The 17985-nt window shown below is 42.5% G+C and overlaps 1 protein-coding gene across 3 annotated transcripts in view; it reads left to right on the top strand.

Moving 5' to 3' along the window:
- METTL16 (methyltransferase 16, RNA N6-adenosine) overlaps nucleotides 1-15837 on the top strand; it is a 53419-nt gene extending 37582 nt beyond the window's left edge. For 2 of the 3 annotated variants that reach the window (XM_083172229.1, XM_083172230.1), the window contains exons 8-10: nucleotides 28-117; nucleotides 9447-9614; nucleotides 14943-15837. In XM_083172229.1, the coding sequence (XP_083028355.1) occupies nucleotides 28-117; nucleotides 9447-9614; nucleotides 14943-15662 (978 nt within the window). In that variant the 3' untranslated portion in view covers nucleotides 15663-15837. The remainder of the gene's footprint in view (nucleotides 1-27; nucleotides 118-9446; nucleotides 9615-14942) is intronic. The other variant, XM_083172231.1, reaches the window with a different exon arrangement.
- Nucleotides 15838-17985: the final 2148 nt, after the last annotated feature.

Below are 17985 nucleotides of genomic sequence, written 5' to 3'. Positions count from 1 at the left end.
TTTGTATTTATTTTAAATACACCATAGGTTCCTAAAGTTGCCCACACTGAATTTTACCAGGGGCGTACGATGCGCTGGGCACTGGCATGGAGCTTCTGTGATGATGTGACTATACCGGTAAGGGAGCACATTTTAAGGTTGTCATTTTCTTCAAATAACCTTTTTTTTTTTTTACTATTGCATATGTGTTATTCTTAATATAAATCTGAAGGGTGCTAAAAAATGATCCAATAATACACTACCGTTCAAAAGTTTGTGGTCATTTAGAAATATCCTGAAGAAAAGCACTGTTTTTTTTTTCAATAAGATAAATTTAATCAGGGATACACTCTATACATTATGAATGTGTTAAATGACTATACTAGCTGCAAATATAGTTTTTTTAAAGGAATATCTACATAGGTGTATAGAGGCCCATTTGCAGCAACCATAACTCTAGTGCTCTAATGGTACATTGTGTTTGCTAATCGCGTTAGATGACAGATGATTAAAAATCCCTTGTGCAATTATGTTTGCACAGCTGAAAATGGGTTTGCTAGTTAGAGAAACTATAAAACTGACCTTTGAGCTAGTTGAGCATCTGGAGCATCACATTTGTGGGTTCGATTATACTCTCAAAAGAAAAGAACTTTAATGTGAAACTTTACTGTCTATTCTTGTTCTTCGAAATGACGAATCAAAGTTTGAGGTGTTTGGATCACACAGATGAACATTTGTGAGATGCAGAACAAGTGAAAAGATGCTGGAAGAGTGCCTGACACCATCTGGCAAGCATGGTGGAGGTAATGTGATGGTCTGGGGCTGCTTTGGTGCTGGTAAAGTGGGAGATTTGTACAAGGTCAAAGGGATTTTGAATAATGAAGGCTATCACTCCATTTTGCAACGCCATGCCATACCCTATGGACCGCGCTTGATTGGAGCTAACCGGACAATGACCCAAAGCACACCTCCAAATTATGCAATAACTATTTAGGGAAGAAGCAGGCAGGTGGTATTCTGTCTGTAATGGAGTGGCCAGTGCAGTCACCAGATCTCAACCCCATTGAGCTATTGTGGGAGCAGCTTGACCGCATGGTATCAAGCCAATCCAACTTGTGGGAGGTGCCAAAGGTCTGGAATGCTGTAACTGCTGCAAAAGGAGCATTTTTTGACAAAAGCTAAGTTTGAAGGACAAAATAATTTCAAATAAAAATCATTATGTCTAAACTTGACTATATGTTCTATTCATTTTGCAACTCATTTGATAAATAAAGGTCAGTTTTCATGTAAAACACAAAATTGTCTTGGTGACCCCAATATTTTGAACGGTAGTGTATATGTGTGTATGTCACACCTAACTTGCATAGCACATTCTGTGCTCCCACCACAGCCACTGGGCAGACCACCCTGAAGAACAAGGATAAGAATATTGGGGTGGAGTGGCTAAGGTGAACTGGCAGTGCCTGGTCAACTTACTAGTAACAATTACCTTGGGATTCATCATATTGCTATATGCCACTCTGTCAAAATGACAGAACAACATAACAGCGGCCATGCACAGCTGAACGAAGCAACACTTGAGCCATATTTTTGTGTTATATCATTTTTAAGCTGGAATATATACTTTTATTTGCGGTTTTCCTTTCATTTGCATACAGTGCCATGGTGAAAATATATATGTATGACAGGTTTACAACTGCATCTCTTCATTTATAAAGCTGCAGTTGTGTACAGTTTGTAATAACCCAGTATGATGTGTGTTCGTATTGGTTTAGTTGACTGCACTCCATATTTTCCCACTGTTTTGAAAGGTTGTTTTTTTTTCCTGGGGCTATCCAATTTCGACAGCCCAAAAAAAAAAAAAATAAGTATTTGCCAGAAAACACATGGTTTCAGTGAAAACCTCTGTGTTTCCAATCGAAAAGCACCATTTTTGGGAATTTCGCTTCGCCTGCCGTAGTCAGGTGAAACAAAATCCCTGATGAACCGATGCATGCGCCTATTTATTGGGGCTATTATTATTATATATATATATATACTGAATTTGCTTCTGGTATTTTATTTTAGATTGAGGTTTAGGTTTACGTAACCAGCAAGAATCCTTGTTACCACCACCTGCTAAATTGTGGGGCTAGCTTTTGCATAACCTGAGTGTAAAGACAGAATAATGTATACATGTATTGCTAGAATGTAAGGTACTAAGGGGGTATGCCATCCCGGGTGACGACTTTCGATCATCCGTGACCCTGGCCCGTTTTCACTTTGCTTTGACAGCATATCGCTAGGTAGGATTCAATGTCCTGCTTGACGATCGCCGAAAAGGGGGCGTGTTAAAGTCGGGCCCGTTCTGTCGATCTGCCTCTTCAATGCTGTCGGGCAAGACCGCAGTGAATAGGCACCCCCGTCAGAAATAGCGGCGGGGATTGCATACCCCCTAAGTGAGAGGTGTATTAGTGGTGGGAAAGTTTTCACTGTCTACACCTCCGCTCCTACCCAGTGACGTCCAGGAAAAAAAATCCCTTATATGTGTCCTGTTTTTTGTGATTGCGAAAACGCATAAGTCTGGGAACTATTCCTGGTTCCTTTGTGGTTTCACCCCAAACTGCAACAATATTTTAATGAAAAGAAAACTGGCTTAAATTGAATTACCCCAAAAAATCTAAAACGTTGAGCGGAAAATCACTGTAAAGCCAGATTTGTTTTTTTGTGTGTGTGCATCAAAATTGAATTACCCCCTATATATGTACAGATATGCAATATCTTATGCCAAAACTGCTTGTTTGATAAAAGCAAATGCTAAATAGCTTCTACATTTCTGTGATTTCATTATGTTCACCTTCATGATTGTCCAGTGTTTACTCCTATAGTTAATATGAGCAGCTCTACATTTTTGTGCTTTTGACTTTACGCATTGCCATCCTACTTGCCCAACAAATATATATAGAAGCCCCGTACTTTCCATATGTTATGTGTGCCTTACTTGTCCTTCCAATAAACTACCCATGTGCTGCATTGCTGCACTTTATTTTCCTCTCAGATCACATTTGTGCTTTATACCGTTCATTCCAGCCACTATTGGGAATGTGTTGGCAGCGCTCTATTCTAAGATGCTTCCACAATCCCTGCACATAGCCTGTGGGTAAACACGCTCCCTGCCCCGTGTCTGATAAATACCTTTTGTGTAGCCGTCTTGTGACAGACCGGCCTGCTAATGCCTATTTGTCTGAAGGATTAGACATGCACACTGATTTTTTTGGGGGCTTATCAAATTAAAAAGGCATTGGCTGACAGCTTCTATCACACTATCGGCATAATTGTCGGCTGCTGTGAAACAATGTAAGTAAGATTGTGTCTTGGACGACCCGGCAGGCACCTTTATGTAGCCTAGGCTAAGAGAATATGTTGTCTATCGATTTTCAAGACACCTTTTTTTTTTTTCCCCCAAAACGTAGGTTGGGGGTTAACTGCAGATGTCTAGCCTGGCAATTACAATTCAGAGGGTTGGCATTAAATTGGTATGATTGTAAGCAGCCAGTGAAAGGTCTTAAAGGATGACTAACTGTGATTTCAAGCCGAGCCTGGCTTGATAGAATTGATTGTTTTTACAGGCTGTCAAACCATTTAAAGCTATAGTACGGTATTTTTTCCTTATTATCTTAACTCTCTTAAATAAGGCACACAGAATACTTCCGTATTAACCACAATCTCGGGAATACGAAGAAGCTGGCTGGGTAGCCCATTTGCAGATAGCCTGTCGATAAAATAGGGGACTGGTCACGTTCTAAAGAACTGCGTGATCTCAGCCCCTGCAGTTCTCATGAAAGGATATAATATTACCAGAGATTTTCTACATCATTTTGGTGTTCAAAAAAAAAAGCCATGCACCTGTTCACCCCATTATTTTACAGATGAAATGACTATCACACAATATTACAGCAAATTTACTCGAGTGCTTTATGGGTAATAAAAGGGCAAATACTTTTATACAGCTACTGTTAAAATTGATATAGCGCCACCTCATTACACTGTACGGTCTTTTTTATTTGCACCACTCACTAATTCCTAATATGCATGAGTCTTAACCAATCAGACTAATACAAGTAGGACATACATGCCCGTGTTTGCCAACTGCCACCGATAACTCGCACTACATATTTTATTTTTTAGCAATATTGTTTTATTAACATCCTTACAGCTACAGTAAACAGTACAGGGGTTTATTTAGGGGGTTGGCGGGGGATTACCTAACTGCCCCACCTTAAAGTTGGGGGTGGCGGGGCTTCCTCCAGGCGATGCAATATTGTAATCATTCTGGTTGATTCGCAAGGCTGTGAATTTGCTTCTTTACGAGTCCCCCAAATGCTGAATGCCATTCCGCCCCTCCCCTTGCACGCCACATCTGTTCCCACTGGCTGAGATGGATGTTTAACATAAACATCCATTAGCAGGCTATGTGGAAACACCCACATCATTCGATGTTTGCTGACCATCAAATGATGTGGTGAGTGCATGCATATCTAAAGTGACTCAAGTCACCTTAGATATGTGTGCACATTCGCCAGGAAGTAGGCAGGCAGCTGACATCCAATGTTGTCAGCTGCCCGCCCCTGGCACCAACTTCACGGACCGATTACCATGGCAATGCCCATGAAACACTGGGCATTCCGATGAACGCAACTATCCACCCCCGCCCGCAGTCTTGGGTGCGTGTGCCCATTGAACACTGTTAGCTGTGGCCGCATGCATGTGCATACGCACATTGGTCCCCCATGCGAACGCACTGGGGATTTAAAGGAATTAGAATAACCCCCTAAGCCCTGGTCCTCAGGGACAAATTACTGCTGAAAAGCCATAAAATAGAGAGACATCAATACAAGCACACATATTGGCTATTAGATCATTTTATTGCAATATTTAATGTAAAAAAGCACATTCTGCCCATTTGTGTTGACACTGGATAAATAATTACAAATGGAATGTGTCTGTCCAAAATACTCAGTAGTGAAGAGGTTAATTTTGACCTGTTATTTTTTTTTTTACACCTTTTGACTAAACTTCAGAGTCATTGGTCATGCCAGGAGGAGCTTCTACCTATCAACATGCTGGAGCTCAGGGCAGTGTATAATGTCCTCCTTGCAGTGTATCCTCTTCTGCAGGGATTGCCAGTTCATGTTGCACAAATGCCTCGGACGTGGCTTACATAAATAGGCCAAGGAGAACTCCTGGTCACTTGGCCATACGGGAGTCCAGCCGCATCTTGTCTTTTGAGTGGAGAACTGGGAGGCAGACTATTGCAGCCACTAAGATCTTCACCCCGGGGAAGGGGTCCTTCATCTAGAAGTGTTTCAGAAGCTGGTCTGGAATTGGGGTAGGCCTCATATAATCCTCATGACCATTACAGCAATATTGCTCCAGAATGTGGGATCCAGCAGCAGAGGCAGTAGACACTCTGACTGTTCCATGGCAGTACCATCTGTTATACCTGTTTCTACCCTGCGGCAGGTGTTCAAACGCATCAAGCGCAAGTCTACCAGTCATCCTAGTTGCTCTGGATTGGCCTTGCTGCACATGGTAGTCAGATCCGTGACCACCACATTTGGTAGTCTTACATGTCCCGGTGTTAACACCAGGGATTTTCTACTACTACTTTTTGGGTATACCGCATTCTTCGCTTCCTGCAGGCAGGTGTGGGCTTGGTGAAAGTACAAGTATCAGCTGTAACCATCTTTTTCCAGTGCCCTACAGGGCATTGTGCCTCCTGCTGCATCTTGGGATATCAAAGTAGTGTTGACCTTTTAAGTCAGAAGCTCGGTTGGCTCCCAGAGGTGCTTCTGTGCTGCAGCTTTGCATGCGGTCACTTAATTCATGGCTCATACGTTTAGAAGGTTTTACACTGTTGCAGTGTCTGATGTACGTTTTGGTTGTAAGGTTTTGCAGGTGCCTACGTGCTCTACCACCCAAGAGGGAAGCTTTAGGATGTCCCTAGTGTAACTCCAGTGTCCCGTAGTGGATGAAGGAGAAAACAGGATTTTAGTACTTATCAATAAATCCCTTTCTCCGATTTCATAGGGGACACTGGATCCTTGTATGTTATTACTGCACGTTTGTTGTTTGCAGTAGTTTTTGATATTGTTCTTTGTTTGTGTCATGAGGTGTGTGTATATAAATATTATTGCATGTGTATATACAATATTGTACCAATACATGTCTGCTAACATTACCTATACTTGGTGAGGTAACTCCGTAACACACCGCTACCAGACTAGTGAAAATATTTCAGGCATGTAGAGTGTTAATAATGTTTTTGTTCCGCAGCTCTACACCATCACAATACCAAGAGCATCACTTCCATATGGACAGTTACAGTGCACATCATCTATATATATATGTCTAGCCTCCGTGAGTCTCCGAAACACTGCCATCTGCTGGCAGAGTGAGACAATATCCCTTTCGCACACATGCACAAACACACAAGGTCGCAGACTAGCTTTCGAAGCTTTTGCTTCGAGCAGGCTTATTAGTACTCAATAATGACATAAAGGATTCGGAGGACTCTGCTTACTAGAGCCTCCATTTATCAGGCTTGTTAACTGATTGCGGGTTAACTTCAATCACAGGAATACAGTCGGCAGGGATAGTCATTTTATAATTTGCTGCCGACTCGATAAACAGTAAAGAAGCACAATAACCATTTTGAACTTAATATTGTACCTAGAGACCAACGACAATAAATGGTATCATGGGCAGGTAAATGCCTATCCTAGCTGTGCATGACTTCTGAGGTCTCCCTAATATGGTGTTACCCTACAGCGAGGTAGCAAGCCAGTGTTACTGTGGATACAGAGGCATAACTAATATTGTGGCGCCCCCCCGCCAAAAAATTACCTTACCCCTCTGCATGCCGCCGCCGGCCCTGCATTCAGTCCGGCTCCGCAGATAGCCTCCGGGCTCCGGCTCCTGCAGTAATGAAAAATGACACGACAAAATGGCTGCCCCCGTACAGCAGACAGGTTTTTTTAGGGATGTTAGAGGAGGCGGCGGCGGCCTCCTCTAGCATCCGTAAAAACTGTCTGCTATGAGGGGGCAGCCATTTTGTCGTGACATTTTTCATTACTGCAGGAGACGGAGCCCGGAGGCTATCTGCGGTGCCGGACTGAATACGGTGGCGGCGGCATGCGGAGGGCTAAGGGGGGGTCTGACCAGAGTGCCCGGGCACCGGGGGCGCCCCGCTGGCGCTTGCTCCCCCAAGCAGCCGCGGTGGCTGCCTTACGGTAGCTACGCCTCTGTGTGGATACTCTGGGAAGGGTGCCTGTAATGAGTATGTTCTCTGTACAAGCTGCAGCAGCACAAATCTCACACTGCCGATTGGCTCCCAGTGCTGAGAGTCTCCTCATTCCACAATACCACATCAACGTTACATTAAACAGCATAGTGGCAAAACCATCTGAGTATATCTGTGGGTCTGCAGAGATTGGAGAACCAAAAATACACAATTGTGCTCTTGCTGTGAAGCACGTTTCCTGGCACACGTTACTTGCACGACCTGAAAGCAGAATAGAATTATTATTTTTTTCAAGGATTTATTTATAAAGAGAAAATCCTTTTTTATCTTCCATTTAGTTGCTGGTTCTATCACCATTTATTTTGTGCAATTATATTCCATTGTTCTGTACAGTTGGGAACAAAAGTGCAGCAAAACTAGACTGGATAATAGCAGACAAAGAGGTAATGCAGATGGAGAAGCTTGGTGCCAGCATATAGCGATCATTGATCACTCTGCTGATGGAGATGTTGTGTGGTTATCTGGGAATTCTTGGAATACTGATCAATAACACATACTGCCAAAGGCTTCACGTGTAATTCAATGACCATGCTCCAGATCACAATAAACTATGCTAAGGCATGATAAGGATTCACCGTGGATATGCTGTTCGCAGTAGTAATAGCATTTATTCCTGTGTTATGTGTAAGATAATATATACAGCACACATGTACAGCAGGCATGTCTCCGAACAAGAGAGGGTGGATGCCGCTGGCGTTACTTGAGCATATACATCGTAGTTGTTGAGCTCCACCTAGTGGTAGAGGACTGCAAGCAAAATAATTGTTTGAGGGATTTGTCTGCATCTCATCATGTTGATACTAGCCACACAGTTGGCATAGTCTATTTGTCATTTATGAAGCAATTTTTATTTATTAACAGTTTCTTATATAGCGCATACATATTCCACAGCTCTGTACAGAGGATAGGTAAACATTCACATCAGTCCCTGCCCCAGTGGAGCTTACAATCTATAATTCCTACCACATATACACGCACACACAGAATGGGCGACCATTATAGAGATGGTTTGCCTCCCCTATATCCTTTCTCCGGCCTCATGTGAGTAAGTGTGTCTCATGGTAGCTGATTCCACCCTTAGATGTTGCTATGGTATTGGCCACCCATCCATGTTCTGGACTGAAACACTTGCAACACTTTAAATACTGTAGCTATAGCCATACCTACCAGACAGGGCTGCTCGGTTTTTCATGGCAGATTGCAAATCTCAGTTCATAATTTTTTAAGGAGAAGTGATAAAGTGCCTGGTACTTTATCACTGGCTAATCAGCTTCTAACTGTCCCTTTTTAAACCCAGCCTGGAACTTAACAGTCAGGGGGCCAGATTCTCTAAGCTTTAAAAGTGATAAAATGGAGAGTGATAAACAGCCAGCCAATCAGCTCCTGCCTGACATTTTTCAAACACAGTCTGTAACATGGCAGGTAGGAGCTGATGGGCTGGCTGTATCACTCTCCATTTTATCATTTTTGAAGCTTAGAGAATCTGGCCCAGGAGCTGATTGGCTGGTGATAAAGTACCAGGCACTTTATCACTTCTCCTCCCTTATCACTGCTTCATACATCTACCCCTCAATGATTTGCAGAACCCTATGTGCCAGTGGAATTATTAAGCAAAGTCATTCAACTATTTGTTATGGGATACATTCTTTGTCCTTCTGCATCAATAATAGCTGCTACCTAGTTAGATATATATTGCTAGGTGCACAGAGAGAGGTGGTATGTTTTGCATGCCGCCTTGTATAGCAACAGGTACAATTCACGCACACCAGGCTTTGGTGGGTGTTGGGGTAGTAAGCAGCGGGAAAGGTCCTGATGGCAAATTTAACGGACACCCTTTTGTAGGACATTTAGGGTGATATACAGTTAGCTGCAGTAAATTGACACAGCTAATTGGTTCATATAGGCTATCCAATTAATTGACATAACATGGCTTTTATCACAGATTATGTTTTGGGTCCCTCAGGCCTTAAAAATGTGTTTAATTGGATAGCTCTATATATGACCCATGGTCATTGTCAGGCTATCGGGTCTAATTTAATACCACCCTTAGCAATAAAGTGACCTTTCTAAGTTCCTTGAGTAAATGTAGACTGTAATATATCTAATATTGTGTTCTCTAACCTAGAACCCACCTTCTAAAAAAAGGAAACTGGAAAAGCCGCGGAAGCCCATGATGTTTACGGTTCTGGATTCAACAGTGAAGATGCTGAAAGACAAGTCTCTAGGTGGCTCAGGGGACTCGCACATTGCAGTGATCACCAATTGCATTAAAAAGATACTTACAGACCTGAAGGTGAGATTTCTGTAGTAATATTTACAAAGTACTTTTTCCCCTAGATGAATTCCCATTTGCACTCCAGACACCATATTACATAGGAGGCAGCTGTCTTGAGAACAGTGTTATAGATACAATGAGTAAAAGCTGAACCTCGATACAAGATCCCTGCAGGATTATTAGTTTCGCTGATTGTTCATCCCACAATGTACCAGGCTAGGCAGGACTCTGGGCGCACTGCTTAGGGTACGGTGGGTGGGAACAGCATTGCTTGGAAATAAGGCTAAACTTTGGCCAGAAAAACAATAAATGGCAAATACACAAATTCTGTGCACAGATTGTTCTTCCGACCCACAAGATTACCTGGTGAGGCAGTGGTCTTGGGCGTAATACATATAGGGTATGATTGGTAAGATAAACCATACCTGGAAAAGTGATGCACAAGATAAATGAAGTGAGATACTACACAAATGAATGGGCACTGATTGCTGTGCGGAAAACATCAGCATGTATGTGCTGTCGGCTGAACCATTAGAGTGGTAGGAGGTTGGCAGGATGTTGGTTAAATGTGGCATTTCTCATACTGGTCAAGTGCTACAATGGAAGGAGTGGATACCTGCAACAAATTAAAATGTATAGTCTATGAAACATAACAGACAGGTGTGATATCTCACATATTTCTCCAGTTTGGAGAACCGATACACACATTGGGTAACATGATTATTATATTAGTACTTTCCTACTCATAATGCATTACAGCTCTGTGTTAGAGAGAGGAGATGCTCGGTGAACAATTAACACGTCAGGTATATGCTGACAAGACGTAAAGCTGCCCATAGACGTCCGTTCTTTACTAAGCGCGCTCCCACGCATCTCATCGTACGGTACAAAAAGTATGTGCTGCACATACTTGTTGTACTAGCTGTTCATCACATCGCATTGCATGCACACTACATGCACAAGGCATGTGATGCGATGTGTACTATTTAAGTCCCGAACAGATCCGTTAAACGGGCCGTGTATGGGCACCTTAAGTCTGAGGCAAAGCTCATTTCTTGTTCTTAGCTCAGTGCGGCTGAAAGTATTCCTTAGAATTGACATTGCTGTTAGGTATTTGCAGCATAGATTGCTGTGTATATACTGCAATAACACACCCATCTGTGCTAGAGCATCCACTAGGCCCGTAGTTTACCTCACACATCCCATTATTTGTAAGGCATTTATTTTGCTCTTTCCAGGCTTCACCATAAAGCTCATATTTTACTCTAATAAGATCAAGATGCTGCCTGGAAGCTGGTGGTTTCCTGCTAATCGTGCTGTATATGTGTGTGTTCTGGATGCTTTGCTGGCTGAGGAATGTATTTCCTGCTCTCCTGGCATCTTCTTGCATTAACCCCTTCCCGACATTTGACGTACATTTACGTCATGGTCGGGAAGTACTTCCCGACACATGGCATAAATGTACGTCATGCCTTCTAACTGTCACTGCGTCTATAGACGCAGTGACAGTTAGGTGATGTCTGCTGTCCCTGACAGCAGACATCCCCCCTCGCCGCCCAGGGGGGGCAGGGGTGCCCCCCCCGGTCGGCGATCGCTGTGATTGGCTGTTCAAATCTGAACAGCCATTCACAGCGTTTCCTGTGTTACCGGCGGCTAAGCCGCTCGGTAACACAGGGATCGGTGGTGATCGGTGCTGTCAAGTACAGCACCGATCACCACCAATGTGCAGCCCCCACCTCCCACCCGCCGGGCACTCACCGCAGCAGCAGCAGCAGCTTCCCCGGCTCCCCCGGCAGCAGACAGCGCAGCAGCGCTGCCCTCCTCCCTCCTCCCCCCTCCCCCCCGCAGCAGCAGCAGCATCAAGCTGCCCAGAAAAAATAAACATATGTAGTGAATAAATATATATATATATATATATATATATATAAAGTAGTTTGGCGGCCTGGCACTCACCCAACGTCATTTTTGTGTAAAAAATTACATTTTTTTACACAAAAATGCAGATCTGGCTCAAAATTTTTCATTTTCACAAGGAATGATGGAGACAAAGCACCCCAAAATCTGTGCCCCAATTTCTCCCGAGTACGGCAATGCCTCACATGTGACCAAAAAATACCATTTGGGTGCATGGCAGGACTCAGAAGGGAAGGAGTGATTTTTGGATTTTGCAGCACAGATTCTGGTTTAATGACCCCTGAAGCACCTATACAGTGGAACCCCCCCACAAGGGACCCCATTTTGCAAACTACACCCCTCAGGGAATTCATCTAGGGGTATAGCGTACATTTAAAACCCCCAGGGGTTTCACCGATTGTGGTACAACTGGGCTGTGAAAATGAAAAATTACATTTTTTTACACAAAAATGCAGTTCTGGCTCAAAATTTTTCATTTTCACAAGGAATGAAGGAGACAAAGCACCCCAAAATCTGTGCACCAATTTCTCCTGAGTACGGCAATGCCTCACATGTGACCAAAAAATACCATTTGGGTGCATGGCAGGACTCAGCAGGGAAGGAGCGATATTTGGATTTTGCAGCACAGATTCTGGTGGAATGCATGGTGGGTGCTATGTCGCATTAGCAAGACCCCCGAAGCACCAATACAGTGGAACCCCCCCACAAGTAACCCCATTTTGCAAACTACACCCCTCAGGGAATTTATCTAGGGGTATAGTGTACATTTCAAACCCCCAGGGGTTTCACCAATTTTGATACAACTGGGCTGTGCAAATAAAAAATTACATTTTTTACACAAAAATGCAGATCTGGCTCAAAATTTTTCATTTTCACAAGGAATGAAGGAGACAAAGCACCCCAAAATCTGTGCCCCAATTTCTCCCGAGTACGGCAATGCCTCACATGTGACCAAAAAATACCATTTGGGTGCATGGCAGGACTCAGAAGGGAAGGAGTGATTTTTGGATTTTGCAGCACAGATTCTGGTTCAATGACCCCTGAAGCACCTATACAGTGGAACCCCCCCACAAGTGACCCCATTTTGCAAACTACACCCTTCAGGGAATTCATCAGGGGGTATAGTGTACATTTCAAACCCCCAGGGGTTTAACCAATTTTGATACAACTGAGCCGTGAAAATAAAAAATTAAATTTTTTCATTTTCACAGCCCAGTTGTATCAAAATTGGTGAAACCCCTGGGGGTTTGAAATGTACACTATACCCCTAGATGAATTCCCTGAGGGGTGTAGTTTGCAAAATGGGGTGACTTGTGGGGGAGGTTCCTAACTTTTAGCATCTTATGGTGCCTAGAAACCTACATGGTGCCTAAAAAAATAATCTCATAAAAAGGAGGCTCCAAAATCAAGTAGGTGCTCCTTCTATTATGAAGCCTGTGGTTTGGTCAACGTGCACACTAGGGCCACATATAGGATATTTATGAAAACAAAAGAATTGGGGTAATCAATGTTTAGTCACATTTCTCTAGTAAAATGTACTGTGTTCCTTAGAAAAATGTATTAAAATTGCAAATCTGCAAAAAAAAAGAAATTTTGAAATTTCACCTACACTTTGTTTTAATTCCTGTGAAACACCTAAAGGGTTAACAAACTTCCAAAATGCTGTTTTGAATACTGTGAGGGGTGCAGTTTTTGAAATGGCATCATTTATGGGGGTGTCTCACATACAAGTCCCTCAAAGTCACATCAGAACTGAACTGGTCCCTAAAAAAATCAGTGTTTGAAATTTTCTTGAAAATTTGAGAATTTGCTATTCATATTGTAAGCCTCCTAGTGTCCCAAAAAATTAAAAGTAAGTTGAAATAATGATGTCAACATAAAGTAGACATATGGTCTATGTTAGTTATTCACTATTTTGAGTGGTAAGATTATTTGTCTCACAAGCAGAAAATTTAACATTTTGCAAATCGCTAAATTTTCCATTTTTTCACGATATTTTGGTATTTTTCACAAAAAAACACAGACTGTATCGACCCAAATTTACCACTAATTTGAAGTATAATGTGTCACGAAAAAACAATCTCAAAATCACTGGGATAAGTAAAAGCAAAAAAAAGTTATCCCCACTTAAGTGAGACATGTCAGATTTGAAAAAAAGGGCTCTGTCAGGAACGCAAAAACTGGCTCTGTCAGGAAGGGGTTAAAGGATAATTAGAATGTACGTTATTTTTTTTTTATACCTTTACTGTAAATCTGGGAACCGGTTAGGCGATTTTTCTAAACAATGTGCACAGTAACGATATCGTTAACAAAATTTTTGTGAATATCGTTTAGTGTGTACGCACGATTATGGTAAAAATGCGCACTCCCGCAGGTTCTCGTTACCGCCCCCTTCAGTCAGGATTGGACTGCATGTACTGATGACAATCTCACCAACAACCACATGCTCCTGTATTTGGACACTGAACGATACTGTTATATCATTCAGTGTGTATGCACTTTAGAATTTGTCCAGGAATTCCAGGCAATTCAAGGGAAAAATTGTATTGATCATGGACGATATTGTCTGTGTACCCAGCCTTACTCCTAATTTTTTTTGGGGGGGGGATTGTTTTTCTAATTAATAATTTCCCATATGAGGACACGGTTTGACCCTTCACTATGTCACTCTAACCCCAGCCTGGACAATCTAATAAACCATTCAGGAACCAGTTAAATCCAGGAGTCAGCGTGATCTTATAAGGACTCTATCAGTATTTGCATACTATGTCGCACCACTGTGGTACATACTGCATGTAACTACTCCGCAGTGACTGTGGAAATGTACCATTAGAACTGCAGCACATCCAATGGGATGATTTGAAGTATTCAGGAACGATGGTATGGGGTACATGCTATATGATTATTGTTCCTATCTGCTTTGGAACGAGATATATATATCATCATTTACAGCACATGTTCTCAAACTCGGTCCTCAGGACCCCACACAGTGCATGTTTTGCAGGTCTCCTCACAGAATCACAAGTGAAATAATTAGCTCCATCTGTGGATCTTTTAAAATATCACTGAGTAATGAGTGCATCTGCCGGGTGACCCGGAAAACATGAACTGAGGACCAAGTTTGAGAACCCCTGATTTATAGAATAATCTGTACCCAGCTGTAAGTATTTAAGGCACAATAGCTATCTGGCTCCAACTGAGGTTTTTTATATTGTTCTAATTACATAAATTACTTAATCAGGTTACAACCTACTTCAAATGATAGATAATTCATCAGGTTACGTGCTTGAGCCATCTAATTCGCCTCACTGTCTATATCTAGGGAATGACGGCGGGATGTTTATTGTTAGATTCATGTTCTAAGTACAGAACTTACTAAGAAATCTTTGTACTTTTTATGTAGCACATAAAGATTATTTATTGTACTTCCAGGTACAGCATAAACCTGTGCCCTGTGGTGAGGAAGAAGAAAGTTTATTCCTGACAGCGATTGAAAACTCCTGGGTCCATATCCGCAGAAAGAAAAGGAATAGAATGAGACAGCTACGAGAGTTACCTCGGGCCCCTAATGAGGATTTTCTACTAACAAAGAAGGAAGAAGTAACAGCACCTCAGGAAGGCTTACAGCAAGAGCAGCAACCGCCAGAAACGGCAGCACCTAAGGAAGGCTTACAGCAAGAGCAGCAACCGCCAGAAACGCCAGCACCTAAGGAAGGCTTACAGCAAGAGCCGCAACCGCCAGAAACGGCAGGATCCTCTCCTGAGAAACCGCTGCCTGCTCCAAGCAGCATCACTGCCACTCCATTACCTTCTGATCCAGAGCTAACCCAAAATCCAGAAGATACCAGTCTGGAGTTAATGGAGGCTGAGAGCACAACAGTGCTTGGACAGGCAGAGGATTCCACCCTTTGTCAAATCACTGATGCTGATGGACACGACTCTACAGAAGAATCAAACCAAGCCAAAACTGAAGGGTCACCACCAGCTCACCGCAGGGACTCACCTTTTCTTTTTAAATGTTTGGTAAATGTGAAGAAGGAAGCCACCAACGTCATTGTTGAGATGCACTGGGTTGAAGGTCAGAACAGAGACCTAATGAACCAGCTGTGCACCTACCTGCGGAATCAGATATGTAGACTTGCCGTCAGCTAACAAGCTTAACGTCACTTTCTCAGTATATTGACCAGTTTATTTTTTTATGCATAAGACTGTAAAATTATATTTCACTCTGTGTTCAGCCAGCCCACTGTCATCATTTTATTGAAATACCCAGAATGCAATTGTTAGAAGACATGTTGGTTTAATTAGTAAATGGTTTCCATTGTTAGTTTTTGTGCATTTTTTTTTTTTTTTTTTTTACTGATATAGGTTTGTTTTAGATGCAGAATATTTCCAACAAATTAATTGTAAATTTGCACTGTAAGTTTTAGATTAAATAAAAACTTACCCAAACACACGAAAACATTTATTCAAAACTTTTCACACATGGAAAATAAACTGATTGAAATAGAATGACCTACAAGTGGACAACATAGAACTCGGTACTTGTGTATTATCACGACACCCGCGAAATCGGCCGCAAATCACATGCAAAAATCGGATGCGATTTAGCGGCCGATTTTCTGCGATTTCCTGCCGATTTGCAAGCTATTCCATCCTAGATAGTGACGGTATGAACAGGTCGGGAGGATGCGTACCGCGTCTGCTCGCCACGCTTCGGGCTGACTTGGATAGTGGGGGTGTGCAAGGATGGAATAGCATGCAAATCAGCAGGAAATCCCCGAAAATCGGCCGCTAAATCGCATCGCCGATCAAATCGGCCGCTAAATCGTATACGATATCGTATGCGATATTTGTATGCGATTTAGATTAAATCGGGCACCGTGATAACACACAAGTACCTAGAACTCTGTATTGGATGTAATGAAATATTCATTGTAAAGTATGGTTCACAATTGTCCATATTATATGGCAGCCTTGATTAAGCAGCAGAAATATGAGGTGTCATTCATCATTATTTTGTTATCTTAGTCAAGAAAATGATTTTTCTGTAAACTTGCAACTGACTGAATAATTGGGTGGTATTCAATGCCGCCGGCGCAGGTGGCTTGTTTTATGGGAGGATCGCCATCCCCCGAATGGCGAGGATCGCCACTAATGCAGAGAGCCCGCTGCATTTAGCCACGAACCTTGCCGAGTTGACAGCCGCACTCGCCATTTCCACCTTGCTGAAAAAACCCAGCGCGGTAGAAAAGGCGGGGGGGTGTCAGTTGAATACTGATCTGCGAGTTATCGGCACTGCTCGCCATCACAGCTCGCTAAAAGCAATGAATTATACCCCTATAGGGCATAGGTTCTCAAACTCAGGACACCAATCAGTCAATATTTTCCAGGTCACCCTGTAAGTGCACAGGTGTAGTCATTACTCACTGATGTATTTTTTTTAATTATCCAAAGGTGGAGCTAATTATTTTGATTGATTTAAATGAGGAATCCTGGAAAACACGCACTTTGTGCAATCCCGAGGACTGAGTTTGAGATTCTATCTATCTATCTTTTGGGTTGTATCTCTGGTACGTATGTATTTAATATACACGTGCCACAAGTCTCACTCATTTAATACTTATGGAGAGACCATTTTGCCTTTTATTTCAGTGGTGGATCCAAGAAGAAGGTCTCCTATACCCCTCCATTACATTACTCTCCTGACCACTGTAACAGGGCACTTGCCCCTATACCCTTTATCCAGGGGAACATGATGTGCCCCATAGTGGTTATATTTGGAGATCCACAGGCAAGAACATATTATACTACAGAAAGCATTAAGGAGTCCAGAGATGGAGGGTTCTAAAGCAGAGAGCACTCATATCCTTGCAGCAGTAAACAATGGATCCTTCCAATTGATCTGTGGTAGGTTGTCAATTTTTCCAGTGCTTCGTCCGCACGGGGCCGATGTTTTGCATCTGCGCATGTGCGTGTGGCCACGGCGAGCAAATTGTTAGGCTACATTATTTTTGCTACACTGTATACTTGATGCATTTCGTCCAAACACATAAGAAGATCAAAATTTATTCTCATTTTTACTATGAAAAAAACATGTAGGGGTAAATTTACGAAGATGGGATTTTGACCATAGCAACCAATCAGATGCTATCCATTACAGTATCTTCTAGAACAGGCATGTCCAGCATGCTTTGCCACAGTTTTGCTATTTGAGTATGCTAAAACTATTGCAAAGCATGCTGGGATGTGTAGTTTCAAAACATCTGGAGGAGGGCCAACGTTGGACATGTCTGTTCTAGAACGTTGATGGCTAACCTTGACACTCCAGCTGTTGGGATGTGTAGTTCTGGAGAGCGGGGCCACACATCAGGATCGAATCGAAATCAAATGCCTTCACTTTCGATTCAGTTTTGCATATATAGATAGATAGATAGATAGATACAGAAGTACCAACACACTCGCCATTCCTAAG

The sequence above is a fragment of the Crinia signifera genome, chromosome 2 (genome assembly GCF_055691185.1).
Source record: "Crinia signifera chromosome 2, ASM5569118v1, whole genome shotgun sequence".
NCBI lineage: Eukaryota > Metazoa > Chordata > Amphibia > Anura > Myobatrachidae > Crinia > Crinia signifera.
This window is presented reverse-complemented; position numbering and strand designations above follow the sequence as displayed.